Source organism: Scardinius erythrophthalmus (genome assembly GCF_964197995.2).
Source record: "Scardinius erythrophthalmus genome assembly, chromosome: 5".
In the NCBI taxonomy this organism is placed as follows: Eukaryota; Metazoa; Chordata; class Actinopteri; order Cypriniformes; family Leuciscidae; genus Scardinius; species Scardinius erythrophthalmus.
The window spans coordinates 4,284,053-4,303,445 of NC_138225.1; the positions used below are offsets into that span (position 1 = coordinate 4,284,053).

At 39.5% G+C, this 19,393-nt stretch overlaps 1 protein-coding gene across 1 annotated transcript; it reads right to left on the reverse strand.

Moving 5' to 3' along the window:
- Positions 1 to 2,025: 2,025 nt before the first annotated feature.
- On the reverse strand, positions 2,026 to 19,112 carry LOC308691327 (hydroperoxide isomerase ALOXE3-like; the record flags this gene model as incomplete). Its single annotated transcript, XM_081366403.1, has 14 exons — positions 2,026 to 2,205; positions 2,467 to 2,637; positions 5,233 to 5,333; positions 6,805 to 6,926; positions 7,623 to 7,792; positions 8,143 to 8,229; positions 9,667 to 9,870; positions 10,325 to 10,468; positions 10,581 to 10,762; positions 12,818 to 12,921; positions 14,738 to 14,860; positions 14,971 to 15,052; positions 15,623 to 15,827; positions 19,011 to 19,112. 14 exons carry the CDS (start codon positions 19,110 to 19,112, stop codon positions 2,026 to 2,028), a joined length of 1,977 nt encoding a protein of 658 aa, XP_081222529.1.
- Positions 19,113 to 19,393: the final 281 nt, after the last annotated feature.

Here is a 19,393-nt window from a genome sequence, read left to right on the forward strand (position 1 = left end):
GGATAGTTTATACAGCTCACACTAAATCTGTTCTTATTTAGATTTAGCCAATCTCTACTACACGTATTCAAACTTCCTTTAGTTTGTCACAATAATTCTTATCTGAATCATTTTCTGTATTTAATCTATAGGAATTCTATTTTTCCTATTTTAGATTAAATATTGTAGAGATTATAGTAGTGTTCGTGCATGCACTAATAACTCTCTCACTTTATTTAAATAAATTTCTGTGAAGTTCTGAGTTTTCCTTTAGCATTTATAGGCTTTTGAGTGTATTTTGTCACACCCCTTTTCTAAATGACCCTGTTACAGCCCCAAATGCAAAAGTTCAACTTTTTTTCGATAACTATTGATCTAGAGAGTCCAGAGAATTGTCCTAGACTGGTCTGGTTCCGATCGGGCGAAAAACCAGGGGCTAGTTTGCAAAAGTAGGTTTTTAACATATTAGCAATGAACGGTTTGATTGACAGTGGTTCTTGAGGCCAAATTTTTCAGCATGAGGAGATCTATCAAATGATTTGCATATTGTGTGGATGTGTACAACACTATGTGATTAGAGTCGTAAAACTCGTTAAAATTCAAAATTCTCACAGACCTCTAGGGTCATGAGTCGAACATGCCCACCGAGTTTCATTCCGATCGGCCTCCGTTTACCTTGTCTAATAGGTGCTCAAATTTCATTGGCCGATGGCGGCCATGTTTTTTGAGATATGCCAATGTCCTCATAGACCTTCATGGAATCTTGGACCAAGACACTGCATACCAATTTTCAAGTCAATCAGACTAACAGTCAGGAGGTCTTAGCCCTTTTTGTTATGTTATAGCGCCACCTAGTGTTCAGTCGTCGCGATTTCTGCGTTTGCCCTCGCTCCCGCGCCACAGCAGCAGCCTCCACCTAAGTGGCGCCATGGAGCCAGTCGCATATGGTAACCCTCGTTCCCTGAAGAGTGGAACGGAGACGGACGTCCCGTCGCCACATCTGCTGCTGCCTGCCGGCGCGGCCATCTTATCAGACTTGGCTCCTCAGCAAAAAACTGAAGTGCAATCCCACCTGCTGCTCGTTATATACCCGCGCTGCGTGGCTGAACAGCTGATGCAAATGATTGCACGCCAATATGCATTGGCTCATTTAGTTTCAGTCAAAGTCGATTGGCCTCTTTAGTGAGATTCCTATTCGTCGGTCACGACTTACATATCCGTTCCTTCCTTCAGGGAACGAGGGTTACCATATGTAACCGAGATGATTTTCAGATCATTTTAAAGCAAAAACTCTAGGCGACAACATCCATTAGTCAAAATGGCTTGTGGACACATATTTAGTATGTGTTTTGTGGCCTTATTTCAGAAACTTTAATTTTAGTTTTTTTCAATAACCATGGGGGGTGTACAAGGGAAGAGTTTGGCTGCTGTCACTTAATGTTGTCCACATTCTGTGATGTGTGTGCCTCATATGTTGGATTGATTCTCACCTGTGTGTGTGTGTGTGTGTGTGTGTATGAGTAGTTAAGTGTGGTGTAGCAACTGAGGGTTACAGCAGTCCATCTCCCTCCTTTAAATTTTTTTTGTATTTGTATTTATTTATTTGTTGTACATTTGCAGTTGTTTTTGTTTTTTCTTTGTTCCTTTTTTGTGACTTGTGAATATAGACCTGTCTCTCTACTCGCCCACATATTGGTAACGAACCTGTGTGCCCCCCTGTATATGGCTGATATTTCCCGGTGGCGTAGTCGAGTCTGGGGTCTCTATTTTCCCCATTCCCTGACGGTCCTGCCACATATGCAATGTTTAATATTGAAGGATTGTACTGATTAATGTCACTAGATGGCACCACAGCTGTAAATGTCATAATCCACAAGTAAAAAAATAAATAATGCACCACACATTAAGCAATACCTTTCACATTATTTTTATTTTCTCTGAAAGGCAACATCCATGACTCACTTTAATTTATTTTTGCTTTGGTCTTTATTTTTATGGACAAAGCTATAATAGAAAGACAAATGTATTAAGGACTACTGTATCCTTTTAAATGGCTACACTGTTGTCCACATTTTTGGGGTTCAGATAGGTGTAGGGAAGCTCCAACACCTTGTTCCGCTTCTCGATGAGATCTGACAACTCCCTCAGATCCTCTTGAAAATCATCAATGAGCTTGCAGGGAACCTCTTCATCATACAGATTTTCAGGGAAATCTCCCAGAGGGTACTACGGACAGTGTATCAAGATTGTAATCGTAAATAACATGTTGATAAGAAACATGTTTATAACAATGTTTAACACACTACGTATGACAGCACTAATACTCATAAGAGCCCACTGCAACACTATGCTTACAGTTTGCTAAATCTCATTTGTAAGGTAACAGTCAGGTAATAGAAACTAGAAAAATGAAAGCAGTGTAAGTAAGCCATTGTCATCCAGAGTAATATGACAATTTTTTTGTGGTGTGATGGTGTGAAAACTCACATGGTCTGCAGAGTCGTTGCTCAGCAGTGAAAGGACAGCCATCCCATTCACCGTCGTGCTCACATCAGGTAGGGTCTCCAGGATCGTGTGCTCAGTGGTCTGGCCTTTCTCCTTGGGAGGGGGCTTTCGGAGGGCAGTGGGGTAGTTAGGCATCCAGCCGCCAAAGTCATACTAGGGGGAAAGAATTTGTGAGAAATGTGATATATAAGCCAAATATTCATAAAGAATAACAAGAGCACATAATTAACATTACTTAGGCCATGGAAAGTGTATATGGACAGGTTTTTCTTGTCATCCTGGGCTACTTGCTCTAGGGCAGTGGTTCTCAAACTTTTAGTAATGTCCCCCTTAAACACTTAAAGAAAATCTGGTGACAAGTCAACAGTCTTAAGAGGAACGATTCAGTGGAATTGGCGATTGGTGCTGCTTTATAGCGCCAACCAATATTCATGCACTTGAAAGCTGTTGTAACGTCTGTTTTCTGTTTTTCTGCTGATCTCCTGCGCCAGCTCTACAGTATCCGTGCGCCCCCACACTTAAGAGAACCGCTGCCCTAGGGGGTTAAAGTATCTTGAGGTAATGTTAATAACAGATAACAGTTTAAAGCAGAGTCTGCAAATAGGGGTTTGTGAAAGGTTGTTGACATTTGAGCTCAATAGCCAATCAAGTGAATACCCTCCCCTTCATGCTGCTGAAGCTTGATTGGCTGGGATTGTTTATGGCTTGGTCCAAACCACTATGTTTGTTTCCCGTTCTCAGAGCCAGAACAACAGAGGGTTTTTTTGAGCTCGAACACTGAATGTCACTGTAGGTTGCAGTAGAGATGAAACAAGATGTAAGTGCAGCAGTCTTAAACTTTAATTTCAAGAACAAACTCAAATCTTGACAAAACAGAATGTCATGATCAGGAATAGAACAACCAACTAAACAAGACGTTAGAACTGACAACTTGATATGACTAAACAGGGCTTAAAGGTGCAGTGTGTGATTTTTAGCGGCATCTAGTGGTGAGATTTGCGAATTGCAAACAGTCTGTCACTCATGGCCCATCCCTCAAATTGCAAACTCGAAGGAGAAGCTATGGTGGCCGACGTAGGATCGGAAGATGTCGTCGTCTGAGTCAGCAGAGAGTAGCAAGTCAAGCAATGAGGTTTCTTTATATTATATTATATATTCAATTATATTTACTTAATTATTCAGTAAAACCACATGTTATTGCGATTTTTCTTTTTTTACTTGTTCATCATTGTGTTAGTCTTTTATTCACTGACTTTACCATATCCTGTTTCCATGCTAGTTAGTATAAGATAAGAGCTATGGATAAGAGCATCAAAGCACCTAGGTAAGGGGAAATAACTAACGTTACGATGTCCGAGGCGTCGTTCAGACAGCATGTTTTTTCCACGTTTGCAGAGTCAGGGACAACCTGAGTATTCTGCTGCGTCTTTTTCTGATGCTTCTCATTCAAGTTAGTGACGAAACGCGCTCTGTAGCGCTGTTTGTTCGCTTTCGGATACGGTAGAAGCATGAAGTCACGATATGTCGACCTTCATTGAAGGGGGGCGCCCGTGGTTATGTAGATATAAATGACTCATTCTAAGATAATAAAAACATAACGGTTCATTAAGTAAGGTCTTTATACACCACTGAAAACATATGGATCTTATATTGCATTTCTGTCAATAGATCCTCAGAAATATCACACATTGCACCTTTAAGTACACCACAAACAGGAACTAATGAGACTAATTAACAAGACACACCTGAACTAAGGACTCTAATCAAATCTGTAATGGAGGAAATCATGGAACGGAGGAAGACTGAACTAATTAAAGCCAGGTCAGTGGTATCAAATGCAGCACTAAGATTGAGTAACACTAAAAGAGAGGTACAACCACGATCGGATGATAAGAGCAAATCATTTGTGACTTAATGAGAGCAGTCTCAGTACTATGGTACGGTCTAAATCCTGACTGAAAATCCTCGCAGATATCATTTCTTTCTAAAAAGGAACATAGTTGTGAGAATACCACCTTTTCTAGTATCTTTGACAGAAAAGGTATGTATTAATATGTATTAAACCTAGTACTGTATTAATAATGGGGATGGTACAAGAATAAATGTTGTAAATGGGAAGGAGACAACAGATGATATTACAGTAGTATCTGAATCAATAGCAGGGGTATGTTGGTGGGAAGTTAAAAAACAAAACACGATTGGGAGTACAATAAGACTACCGAACAAGCCACTGAACTGCCCCTCCAAACCCCCCACAGGCTATCTGCTACAAAGAAATCTCTAACGTTAATTTTGGTCACGGCTTGTCTTAAAAAAAAAAAAAAACAATTTGATGGTCGTCGTAGCAGAAGTCACACTGCAGGACTGAGATTCAAATCTTCTGACACTGCCAGAATTCCGTCGGTGGTAAAATGTGATCACAGCGGTCATATGTGAAACTAACGATCAAAGACTTCAGATTTTAGCCAAAGATCAGAGGAATCTTTTAGGATTTGCTAAATTTCTCCCAGACAGCCAAATCGTGGCCAAAATCGCACAGTGTGCGCTCGGCTTAACACACAGACAGCAAAATACTAGAACAGAACTATACAGAATCAAAATACATGAATATGTGACACTCAGCGTACAGCTAGTGGAATGTGTGGCGCAATTCGCTGGATTTGAGGAAAAGAGTATGAGATTAGGATCACGGACTGCAGCTTTAATGGCTCTGTGTGATTGGAAGTGAATTGACTTGTACTAACTGACCTGTCCACTGTTTACAGCGGCATGTTGGGCTGATGCAGTGAAGATCACCATGGTGACAAACTTGATAAGCTCTTTCAATGTCTGAAAGGATGATGGTATTCCTGTGAAGAAGAATAAAAGGCTGTTTCTGTGAGGAACTCAGTTTAGGATATTTATACATGCACACTTGGTTAAATTATTTTCCATAAAGCAGTGAATTACAGTGTGGTTTACAAAAGAGGTTGTGATCATAGATTTTTTTTTTTAAATTATAGATTTTCCAATAGATTTTCCATCTATCTATCCATCCATCCATCCATCCATCCATCCATCCATCCTAATACTAATCTGAACACACACAGACACACACAAAAGAAAGGAAACATTTGTTGGATTAAATGTCCTAATATGGCAACAATTCAGTTGGAAATGCATACTTATTGGTTCCTAATACTAAATTCTGAAAAAACAGAGTTTCTAATTATTGGACAAAAAACTTCCTCACATAATAATCTAGAATACTGTCTAACACTTGATGGCTGCTCTGTCAAGTCTTTGTCGTCGGTTAGGAACCTGGGTGTGCTCTTTGATACCAATCTATCATTTGAAAGTCACATGTCTAGTATCTGTAAAACCGCATTTTTCCATCTTAAAAATATATCTAAAATTACGCCATATGCTCTCATTGATAAATGCATAACAATTAGTTCATGCGTTCATGACCTAAAGGCTAAATTACTGTAATGCTCTACTGCGTGGTTGCCCTGCACGCTTAATAAACAAACTACAGCTGGTCCAAAACGAGCGAGCTCTTAACGCATTATAGTCCTTCACGTCTACTGCGATCTCAAAATTCCGGCCAGTTAATAATACCTTGAATATCAAAATCGACTGAAGAATGGCATCTACGCTAATTTTAGTGTTTTTGTTTATCCCGAGGTTTTCCCGCAGCCTGCCGGATCCAGGCCGTATCCAGATCTGACGAAGGACCTTCGCCTGGACCCGATGTCATAGCGGGGTGCTAAAGTGCCACCTAGTCTCTCCTTATACTCCAGATAAAGCGTTGTTGGGAAAATGCAGTTCACGTACCTAACCCGAAGTGATAAAATTCTGTATCAAAAATGTTAAGGCCAGACAAGTTTTTTAAGGCTTGGTTTGTAGGGAATTACAAACCTGCGCACATATATTTAAACGCACATATCTATAGAACCAAATCTTAATGCGCATGTGCACACAATCAGCGTTCTCACAAGTTTAGTATTCAAAGTCTGTGTAGAGTTTCCTGTTAAAACGGTGTCGTGTTTGCGGCCCCTAAGTTAATAACTATTGATCGTTGTGACGGAAGTGAATCAATCAAATGAACTTTAGCTGGAAAATAACTTTATTCAAGAACTGCTATAAAGCTAAAACAATCTCTGTTACTTTAAACTATCCTTGTATCTCTGTAAAGCCGCTTTGGAACAATCTACATTGTTAAAAGTGCTATATAAATGAAGATGACTTGACTTGGTCTAGACACATTTTTATTCCACCAGAAATCACACTTGCAGCATCTTCAACTGCAACAACCCTGATAATGGACTGATAATAGACCTGAGGAATCTCTTCCCAGGAAGCCATTGGTGAATATCTCAGTGATCCAACACTGCAGCTCTGTGTCCTTCTGCACGTGTGCATCATGTTGATAGTAGTGTGACAGGAAAGCTGCAACAAACCTGTAAGCAACCTCACAGTCAGATGTTTTCCAGGTTTACATATTTGCAGCTTTACTTTTTTTGAAGATTTGCTTTGCATTTATTTCTTAAGCAGGAATTTATTCAAAGCGACTTACAACACAGTACATGTGCAGCATGTGCTTACTGACTACACCCATGAACCTGTGTAATTGACACTGTATTTGTTGAAATATGAATCAAAAATTGCACCGAGAGAGAGAGAGAGAGAGAGAGAGAGAGAGAGAGAGAGAGAGAGAGAGAGAGAGAGAGAGAGCGCATAATCAATTCATACTTTGCAGTCACGTGACTACCATGGATACCAGGCGGGTATTTTCAACGTAGAGTCCTGTAGTTCCAGGTCTTTCTAGTAGCTATCAAGTTTGTTAGCGAGCTAGCTGCATAAATGGACTAGGATTAACTCCATAGCTAAATTGTGTAAAGCAGACAAGTTTTTTTTAAGATAATCGAGCAGTAATAATTCCTCCGTAAATAATCTAGCTCTACTGTTGGGTCATCTCTGGTTCTCATTTAAAACCATAGATCACAAACCTCAGAACAACCTACTGTATCACACACTTTTGTTGTTGTTAGCAAAAGACGACGGCTGTTACTGTGCGTTCACACCGCCACCGGCGAGAGCGTCAAAGTGCCCAGAAGTCATTCATTTTCAATGAATTTTGCCGCTCTCACTCTCACTTGTTGATAATATCCCACAGTTTCATCCCATCATCTCTGTAGTAGTAGTGGGGCACAGTCTCCAGGCCTCTCTCAGAGATGTTATCGTGAAGACAGAGGGCACTGTAGGTCATTGAGGCAGTAGCACGCTTCAGCAACCTTTCCAATGACTCTCCACCTACTCCTGCATACTAAGAGTGGTGTCATTAATGAAGAGAAGACATGACATAAAGTTAGGTCAAAGACTACTGTATAACAAAGTTCTGTCACCACAAATCCCATAATAATTTCCACATTTTTAAATAAAAAATAATACATTTAGTTAAGGCAATCTAGCAATCTTTTACTAGCAATCTAGCAATCTACTGTTCAAGAAGTCAGTCATCACAGAAAACATTAAAGAGCCATTAATGTATTTTTTTGTACCAATCTTACAAGATATGTTTGCAGGTATATAGGGTAGTGAACTGAATTCAACAGTGTATTGGATTATAATTGAAGACTGAACCTTTAGAGCTCTTTAACCATGACATATGCATACCATGCTAAATACCCCATCCATGGATATCAGTCGACTCCGGGCCATGATGTTGATGTGGAGCGTGTATCGGATATGGGGGAAGAGGAGCTACAGAAGGAAAAGTAAGTAAGAGATTTGCATTCACTGCCTTCACATTCTTGGAAGATAAAAATATATGAATAAAGAATGAATTTTAATTTCTTGTCTGTGAGTGCGTGCGTTAATTGCACCTGCGTGTGTGTACCTGTACCTGCAAGCCTGCTTTTGTATGTGACTTCCTTAATTCCATTCCAGTTATTCTTACATGAATTACAGAATAATTACATTTTTTGAGAGAATGGTAAGAGGGAGGTGAATGGGTTTGATTAAGACATTACTTGTACGTAATATTCTGTGTAGTCTGTGACCACAGGCTTTAGATATCTCAGTCTCGCTCTCCAAAAGGCAAATAATGGAAGGGCAGGCTTTTTCACAAAGCCACATCTCTGAGGTAAAATAAACAGCTGTGACCACAGACTACAGCTGAAAAACTCCCCTGCCGCCAAATAGAATAGAAGTAACCTACATTATTTAACTCTCTATCATTCTCTCTCTCTCTCTGTCTTTCTCTGTGGATGTGGCATGTCTGGAACACGCCCCTGTTGTCAGTGTTGGGAAAAGTTACTTTTAAAAGTAATGCATTACAATATTGCGTTACTCCCCAAAAAAGTAACTAATTGCATTACTTAGTTACTTTTTATGAAAAGTAATGTGTTACGTTACTTTTACGTTACTTTTTCTTCTCACCTGGGCTGGGCTTGCTTGTTTGTTTTTTTTAATAACAAGACCAACAAAAAAGTTATATTTTTGGCAAATGTTAAGGCCCTTTCACACCAAAAGTGAACTGAATAAGCCTCAGGCTGAAGGAAATGTATATTTACGCTTGTACAGTAAAGGGTGCCGCTCAAACTAACCTTTCAGCTGCTCTGCTGTTCTGGATTAAAGAACAAATAATATACAGGAGAAGGAAGTTCAACACTCTTATTTCTAAATCTTATAAAGTAATTTTTGCTTATTAGTATGGTTGAATTAGATCATTGAAGGTCAGCAGCAAAGACATTAATAAAGTGAGATTAAATTCACAAAGTATATTTGTGTAATTTAATAGTTAATTATAAAAGTTGAGTAAAATTCTGAGATTGCATTTTACTGTTTTTATTTATTTTGAGCAGTGAGATGAGTAAGTTCACATTTACTCTAGAACTACAATAACCATCATGTTTACACAGCGCACACACCACCACCTCACTTTGTTTCTCTCAACATGGGGACAGGAGAGCTGTCAGTCAAGAAATGTGAAAAAGTAACTAGCGTTACTTATTTGGAAAAGTAACTTAGATATTTTATTGCAAATTGAAAAAGTAATGCATTACTTTACTAGTTACTTGAAAAAGTAATCTGATTACGTAACTCAAGTTACTTGTAATGAGTTACCCCCAACACTGCCTGTTGTTCTATCTTCGCCGTTCACACGTCAAACCAACTCATGCGCAACAGATTCAATACCTTGTGGAGAGGATGTGAAGAGGGAAGACAGAGCAACGTGGCCAAGGTGAACACCTCCGCCAGCAGGTGAGTCCTCAGCAGGTGAAAGTCCACCTCGTGAACGCCAAACTCTGCGTTTCGGACGAAGATCTTGGCCAGTTTCCAGTCGGCCTTTGAATCCGTTGGGAGGAAAATGGGATTGTCTTTGCTGGGCTGTTGCCTCAACTGTGCAGATTAAATTTGAACATCCGTGAAAAAGGTACAAACGGTTTCTGAGGAAATCTGGGTATATATTTTTAAAGACATTGACATCTTAAAAAAATGGTTTATTTAATGTTTAATCATTCAGACATGTTTGCCTACTCATCAGTTGTACATTATATATCACCTTTTCTTTTTTTCTTTGTAATAATTCAGTTATTTACCTCATCTTTCAAGATTTATTCATCTGTATTTAATTTAATAAAGACTGACCATGTAGTTCTGTTTCGGTCAAAGCACTTCGATGTCACCCTGGGATATCGCTTCTTGAGCATTTCCCAGCTGAAGCCAATTCTAATCCTTCTACATGCTCAAGGAGCGATGTCCCATACAGCTTGATGTCTTGTGTTTTCCCTCAAAGAGTCGAGGTTTTATTCATAACCTGTGGATTTCTGCACTTCGGATGCAAGATACGCACCTGAATGGCGATGGGCTGCATCATGCCACGAGGGTTGCAGTACAGCAGGACCAGGGGAGCCGTGAGATACTGCTGCCTGCCACTGACAACATTCCCCACCAGCCCGTCCAACATCTTATAGTCAGACAGGAAGATGTTCCCTTTCTGGGCATGGGGGTAGATCACACCAAATAATGAAGAAACACAGGAAATTAGGCAAAAACAAAGCAAACCAGTCCCAGTCATTCCTAATCATTGCCAGTAGCAAGTAGCGTACCTCCATCTCCTGCTCCAAGGTGCTCCTTCTTAGAGAGTCTTTGACCATGTCATCTGTGACGGGGAAATTCTCAGGCAGAGTTGAGCAGCGCTGGATCATCATAGGATTGAGGCCATTCAGAAACTGGTAGCCAAAGAACTCGTCCTCATGCCAGTGCTCCTGACAGTATTCTGCAAAGCATGCTGTGTCAGAACATATCCCTTGCGTAACATAACAAAAATATATTTCCAATATATGAATGATCAATACAGTATATTAAATGGTTTAACAGTATATTTGAAAATACACAGAATAATATAGTGTGTTAATATATTACAATGTATTGAATAATACATAAGGAATTGCCACTTTTCATTTATTGAAAAATATCGGACAACATATGTACTAATATATCATAATGTATGTAACTTAATATTCAGTAATACACTTCATAATATATAGATGTATACGTGATTAGATATGGTACTGCATCTGCAAAAAAATACCCCCCCCCCCCAAAAAAAAAAAACCCAATAGCTTTTTTTTAACGTGTTCCTATAGGTGTCTAGTAACACCTCCCAATTTATCCACGGCCAAATCCTCGGGGACACGCCTGGAGAGCCGATCAAAGTTGGGGTGCCCAAATTTTCTTGGCTCTGATGTCACTGAACACATCCATGGCCCCCTCTGCTATGTCAGTCTTGCAGAGCTTGGTGAACAAAGTTGGTTTGCTAAACCCAGAAATTGCTGATACGGTATCGCAGCCAGAGAAGCTGTGTAGGAAGATCAGGTATTTACGGTATCTCTCCTGGAGGGCCTCCCGGATCTTTCCGACATCGTAAGATGTGTCTTACAATGTCGGAAAGCAGAGGGGGCCATGGATGTGTTCAATGACATCAGAGCCAAGAAAAGTGACATCATCAAAGCTGGCTGCGAACTGTTCAAGCTCATATTCTGCGTAAATCCCCCTGAAGATTTGGAAGACTTAAGATTTGATATCTTTAGCAAGTGGGCCGCAGCTGGGAGCATCAAGCCTGAGAAACTGCCTCCGACTACAGGAGCTGCAGCACAGCACTCTCTGCGGGCATATCTCCAGACCAGAGATTGGCTACTGCTACAAAGTCCATCACTGGATTTCCTTGAGTATGGATGGAAACGAGGAGAACAAAGTTATGCTCCAATCTCTACAACAGATCCCATTGCACTGGACTAGCTTCTGAAGCTGCAACTGTGCAGGGGACTGTGACACTCTCAGGTGCTGCTGTAAAAAGCAAGGCGTCAAGCGTAGTTCTGTTTGTGGGAACTGTCATGGTAACTCTTTCCAGAACATCAACCAGCCAGATGATAACAGGAGTGAGGAAGATGCAGGGGAGTTGGATGAGGTTTGTTAAATTTTAAACTGATTTCTGAAGTTTTGTTTTGTAATTGTTCAATAAAACCACTTTTTATGGATTTCTGTATGGACTTGGAGTCATTTTTACTCAAAACTAATGGCTGGGATAGATTCAGCACCCCTAAAAACCCCCTAGTTAGACATCTCAAAAGGTAAAATTGGTTTAAAAAAAAAAAAAGCCATCTGGGCATCCCAACTTTGATCGCCTCTCCAGGCGTTTCCCAGAGGATTTAGCCGTGGATAAATTGGGTGGTGTTACTAGACACCTATAGGAACACATGGTTAAAAAACGCTATTGGTAAGAATTTTTTTTGCAGATTGGCAAAAAAAAAAAGCCTAACTTTCCCTAACTATAAGAAGCAAAGCATGCTGGGAACTAGAAATCTGCTGCAACTCATTCCATGAATGTGTGTGTGTGTGTGTACAGTATATATATATATATATATATATATATATATATATATATATATATATATATATATATATATATATATATATATATATATGTATATATATGTGTGTGTGTGTGTGTGTGAACATGCATTCACATTTATATGAGAACATGTATGTGCAATATACGTACACAATATAAAGGATAAAACTTTGTGAATATTACATGTAATGCTATTTTTGTCTTCATTTATAAATATTTTATATTCATTAATATATAGCTATACATGGTCAATGCATATATTTCAGTATATTGAAAAATATAAGCACTAGTTTCCCATATACGGGAATTTATTATGTAATATATTGCATTATATTTTGCAGTATATTCCTATATAATTTTGTTCCGTAAGGGTTGCTACATGTTATTTGCAATACAGTCATTTTGAACAGTTCATTCATTTAAGATGAGTACCAATGGTTTTGTTTCCATTTCCACAAAAGAGTGCTTTCAGTTTGCTGATGCTTTCCCACGATGTTCTGCAGTCAGCTAATCCAGTTAGCTTCAGAGCAGCTAACCTGCACACACAGAATACACAGTTACACAGTGCAAACATTAATAGTGTAACTAGCCTTGATATACTACCTATGGTCCATCCTAGCTTTAGTTGTGAGCATCTTTGTAGTTACTATTAGATATTATATCATTACTGTCTTCGAGACTATCGAGGCTATTTTGCGAATGCCATCCACTTCCATGCAGAATACACTGAATATACATGGATCATGTTTTTAAAACACCACAGTTAATTTTTAACTAAAGTATACTTAAAGTTAAATCTAGCTTAAATATTCAGCATTTCCACCAGTGCAATTAAAGCACACCATATGGCTAATCTACAAATAGAAAACATTGATACAGTCCATTGTCCTAACAATAATGGGGAAACGGTTAAGCTTGCTGTCGTGGGTTTACTAATGAACTCTCTAAATGCGTCTCTAGAGTTACCATTACATTGTAGCCTGGATGCCAGCCGAACTTAGCCCCGCCCACAATATTTGAGGTCGGGAAGTTTGGTCTGGACTTGATCCTTTGTGGAGCAACTATTCTTGAACCAGAGCTGTTCGGACCAATCAGATTGTCAGGGTGGGCTTTATACGATGATGGACAGATGATCAACAGTAACGTAATCATCCACGTCACCAAAGAGCGCGGTTGAATTCATGACTGGTCGAGACTGTTTTCTAAAGATGGCTCCTGCCTGTATACGCGAAGTGTACTATCTTTATAAAGTATCTTCTTATTAAACTGTCTGTACACTTACAAAGTTCTCAATGCTTCGGTTTGCATGTAGGGACCCTCATTATGCTACTGAGTTTGGGTGGGGCTATTTTGAGCCTTGTTAGTGGTAGTAACTAGCGATTTCTTTATACTTACTCTATGCCCTATATACTAGCGTTATAAGCTAATCAGTGGTTCGAGCTAAAACTGGGTACATTCGATTAGCATGAAAAGAGAGAACGGTAGATACCCATGTGTCATTAATCCCTAGGTTCATTTTGCGCCGGAATTGTCCTTTAAAGCTGCCGTTGGCAAGATTTTTTTGATCACAGAACAACATAAATCAGCCGGTTTTAGAGAAAACCCACGCTTCTACCTCCACCTGGAGCCTGTTATTTGTTTTGGAAAAATCCACCGCTCCCGGTTCTTCTGGTCCAATCAGCGCAGGGCTGTGTGAGATCTGTCAATCACAGTTCGTGCACACACCACAGATCCCTCCTCCCCCCCGCACGTTACAACATCACATGCACACGCCTGAAGTTCGCAGCTGTGTTGGATTGGACGAAGCGTGATGGCAGAGAGAAAATCTACTAACAAGCTTCCAATTCCTCGGTTAACAACCAGAGCTAGGTGGTCCAAAACAACCAAGGAAAAGAAAATGATGCTTCGATGCTGAAGAGACACAGAAGATGCACACACTGACGAGCACCAACTCGATGGGAGGGTGATCGCTGGTGGTGGGGGAGGGGCATGAGAGATGTAAACATTCAAGGTTAAGTCGACTCAATCTGCCAGACTTGCCGACTGCAGCTTTAAGCACGAGAATATGTCTTCTCCCTAATTTTTATGCAGAGTGAAACTACACCTGCTGCTGCTACCAATAATTGTGATCTGGAAGAGGAAGCCTATATGGCAAAGATTGACCATGAATAGGCCTACTGTCCATATTGCTTGTAATTGAAATTAAAATAGAGTCGATACCTGTTCAGTTGTTTCCCTAAATTCTTATGGTTGTGTTTTTCTAAAAACTCAATATTGGGTCCAGCAGACCCGTGAGTGTGTAACAAAGACATGAACACTACAGGAGGGTTCAAAAATGACTTGGTCACTTACTGCTTTGCTGCACTGAAGTAAAACTCGGTTTCCTTTGTGAAAGAGAATCGGACTTCAGGTGGCAGAGAGAGGGGAGTGTCGTAATTGATAACTTTAGGGATGCCCTCAGCATACACGTGCCACCTGGGGGTAGAATATTCAGCTGTATTTCAACGGAAGGAATTTAATTTCTCTGAATTTATTTTAATATAACACTTCGCTATCACACCCGACCCGACCAACACCCCACCAACCTAAATAGCTTTTGTTGCTCCTCTATCTCCCTCATTCTTTGTCTTTGGGCTATTGTGTTGGTGTCCTGGAACACAAGTGAAGCTGAAATGCAAATGCCAACATTAAAGGAATTATTCTGCAATATACAAAAGTGTGTTTGTGTGTGTGTGTACATGTTTTTCTATCCCGGTGGGGACTTTAACCACAAACAAGCACCAATGCAAAATTTTTCTAAATATCATAATAATTTGTTAACAAGTATTCATTACTTTAATGAGCTCATTGTTTCCACATTAAATTATGACATTGTTTAAATTAATACATTTTTCGCTAACTGCAATTTTGTATGTACTTTTCTGAAATCCATAACTTAGACAGTTTCCTCTGAGAACACATCCCTCTAAATTGTAATATGGACTTTCTGTAAAGCTGCTTTGAAATTATGTGTATTGCGAAAAGCACTGTACAAATAAATGTGAAGTGAATTGAATTATAGATCATACATTTTAATGTAAAAATGCAAAAAGATTTGTGTGTTTGGTAGGGGACAGAATATACAGTTTGTACAGTATAAAAACCGCGAAACAGACTGTGTGTGTGTGTGAGTGTGTGAACTTTCAAGTACACTGGTAAATGTGAATTTTGTCCATGACTTGAAACTGGAGTGCCTACCTTTAGCAGGTCTTAAATAGAGCTTCTCGTTCCAGTCAAGCCAGCAGTAGCACGGAAACAAAATCTTGTCATCTTCTGGCGTGTTGATCGTGATCTTATCGCAAAACCACTGGTCATATATAAGACCCATAAACGGCTTGGAGTAGAGCTTGACAGATATGAGCTCTCCCAGGGACGCTTCACAGTGTATCTTAAATTCTCGCCCCTAAACAGACATATGTACAATGGCGTATTAGGGCCATTGTAGGTAAAAAAAAATAATAATAATAATAATATGCAGTTGGGTTTAAAATTCAGAGAAGAAACTCCAGAATTTCCAAGAAAAAACTTTTTTTGTTTTTAAATATATATATATATATATATATATATATATATATATATATATATATATATATATATATATATATATATTTTATCATTACTCCATAAAACTTTTATACTCACTCTTTCAATTATCTTCCATTAAATGTAGCATTGATTGATAGTTTTTAGTCCAAAACTCCACATTGTTGGTTTAATTGGGTGCACTTACCGATCCTCGCCAAAACCACTGAATGTAATTTAGAACCTTTTCCTCACTCTCAGCCTCAGTACCATGCAGTTGGATGTAGATATGGCTGTAGGTGCCTGCCAAATATCTATCTCCTGTGTATACCTTCACTGTGTAGATCACCATGGCTGTTCTGCAAAGTAAAGGACAATGATTTTTAAGAAATAATACAAATACGATGAGACCACCAAAGAATATCACCATGTCCAGAGAGGGAGAGAGAGAGTGCGTAAGTGAAAGAGAGAGTCTCACCTCTTACTGTAAGAGAAGTCACAATATTACTGCTGCAAGAATTGCAACAACTGTTGTAACTAGATTGGTTGTAAAGAGAGAGCAGTTTATGTCATGGACATTACAACAAAAAAGAAATATATTTTAATTGAACACTCCATTAGAAAGATCTTCAAAGTTTTATTACTAGGTTTTTGCCAAAACAAGGACCTTGTTCCTTTCAAAATGACCTGAACAAGAAGAGGCCAAGCATTTTATAACTTCCTTGTAATGTATTCATTTCCGTCATGGTCCAATCTAAAGAGTAACACCTTCTTTTGTACAAATAAGGAAACGTCTTCAAATTTAAGTTTATGATTGCTTGGAATGTTTCATAACAATGGCATTTCCCCCTCATGGGCCTGGAGGTGTTCTGACATGCTCTGTCATTTGTGTTTTGTCATCTCTGTTGACATTTTCATGACGAAAGTCTGATTACACTGCACTGCATTAAAAGGGTAGAATCTGGAAATATCTGGCCATGGTAAACTGCAGTGTAATTTCAGGTTTGCCGTATGTATGTGAAAAAATCCTGAGCCAAAGTACACAGAACAGTCAATTTCCAGAAATACCCAGATACTTAGTGTACCAGACCAAGCGGCAACCTCCCCATCTCTCTCTTGAAACCAACACGGAAGTGAGTTAAACTGCAATTCATCGACTGGCCGCTTGAGGCTGGCTGCAGAAGTGAGTCAAATCTGTATCTCCCCCATGTTAAAATTACCAACTTTACAGCAGAAAAAAACATGTTTACAGCCTGGTTCTCTCTGTGGCTTTGGTCTATACAGCTAATTTTGGCCTTTATAACAACTGTGAGGGGGGTGAATTTTTTTTATAACTCATCCGTTAGTTGATTAATATTTAAAGTTCTGCATAATTAAGGGTGTGGCCACTTGAGTGACAGGTGGATTGCCGCTGATGTCAGCCGTTTGTCTGCTGTTACTAGCCGTCACTTCACCTCAGCAAATGTTAGCAGTTGAACTTGCCATCTCTGCAGTGTTTTGTGCTTTTTTCGGGATTATTTCATACAATTTATTACACCCCTTACTTCGCCCACGGCTTAGGATTCCGTCGTTGTCGTCGTCGAGTATCGTTCGAGAGAACAACCAGCGCTGTAGCCTATTTTAGTTGTTTTCCTCTGTGAACATGCACTAATGGATGTCTGACAATTTCGTTGCTTTTTGGAGTTTTCAGATTTAAAAACGTCAATAAAGGCTCGTTCGTTCTGCTCTCACGGAACAGATATATTATAATGCCTATGTACTGTCAGGTGAAATCCTGCAGGTGTCTGTTTACTTGAACTTCATAGGCAATATATCTATGGTTTAACCCATTTGAGAGGCGGCCAAAATCAGAATTTAAAATGGACTGAATAAGCTCTCTACGAACTGGACGAGCGATGCCGCGCTGATGGACCATAGACAAAAAAAAAAAGTGACTGACATGTAACGTTATGCACATAAATCACTGTCACACACACTCTCTCAGAGTAATATTAAGTTAATGCATAATACATTTTCAACTAGCAGAATAGTACAGAATCACGATACATAGTCTCTCTTGTAGCCATGTCTTTTCTATTATAATATTTCAAAGGGCAAAAATAGGAACTTTTAATTGGCTTTACATCCTCAACTGTCTCTTTAGCGCGAGGCCCTGTGCAGTCGCAGACTTGGTACTGTCAGTAGCATTACGTTATAGATCACGTCGAGCTAGATGTGCGTGATTTCAGGCTCCTTAGCTCCACTCACGCCCACTGATCTATATAATGACATTGTCATTCTATATAGATCAGTGCTCACGCCCCGCCTCTTTGCCCATTTTCTGTTATCCGGGAGTGACGCAAGGCCAAGATGGCGACGGCCGGCTCCGCCCACTTTAGGCTTCAAAAATGCTCTTCAGAAACCTACGGGTGATGTCACGGACACTACGTCCATATTTTTTTACAGTCTATGACACAAACATATACAGGAATACATGAAGTTTCATGGACATACACAGCTAAAACACTGATGGCTGTCAGGTGTGAAGACCTTTCATATGTTAATGACTGGCAGTTAATTTCTATAAGGTTTACTCTGTGTCTTAAATTGTCTGTGTAACCAACTGCTTGTTTGATCTCATTCAGGAATGATTTGAGACAGCACTTTCACTAAATATCTCTTGATCTCTCTGATTCTTTTTTAAATAAAAGAAAGTCTATCTTTTCTGATTTTATATTAAAACATATAGGAAAAATGTATAGTATGTGTATATGTATATACAGAATTTTCATATCTTACAGTAATTCTTAAGTTGGCTGCTGATGCAACAGAAACCAGCTGCACCATGTAGAGAATGATTGGGTTAAGGACCTATCAGCTTGCGTCATCTAGGGTACTTCTCAATATCCCTCCTCGTCTCCTCGCTCCCCCGTCCTCCATCCTATGACCTGGAAACCGATCGAGCTAAGCCATCTTGAAGAAAATCTCAATTCTCTAATCACACCGTGAGGAGTCGAGGATCAATCAATCAATCAATCAAATTTTATTTGTAGAGCGCCTTACAACAACCAGAAGGTATCTTTACCTTGTAGGGCGCAACAGAGTCAATAATCTGGGAGCAGATGGTGTGGAAGGAGGAGAGGAAAAGGTCAGGACATACGTGACATGCCAAACACAGCGGCGCCATCCCTCAATTGCTGATCATCGATAGCTAGTACTGATTTGAACTTAGGAATGACCAGAGAGGTGTGTTCAGAGGAGCGCAGAGTTCTCAGGCCGGACACAACATGAAGACATCAATCTCTCTCACTGACTTTGATTTTGCAGTTGCACAACTCTTCTGAGTGTACAGGAACATGCTTTTCATTTAGAGTTTTTTTTACTGTAACCCTTTTGCAGTTGGGTTACTGTATTTTCACAGTATGCAAGTGCTGAATATGCAGACATTCAATACTATACAATATTCAC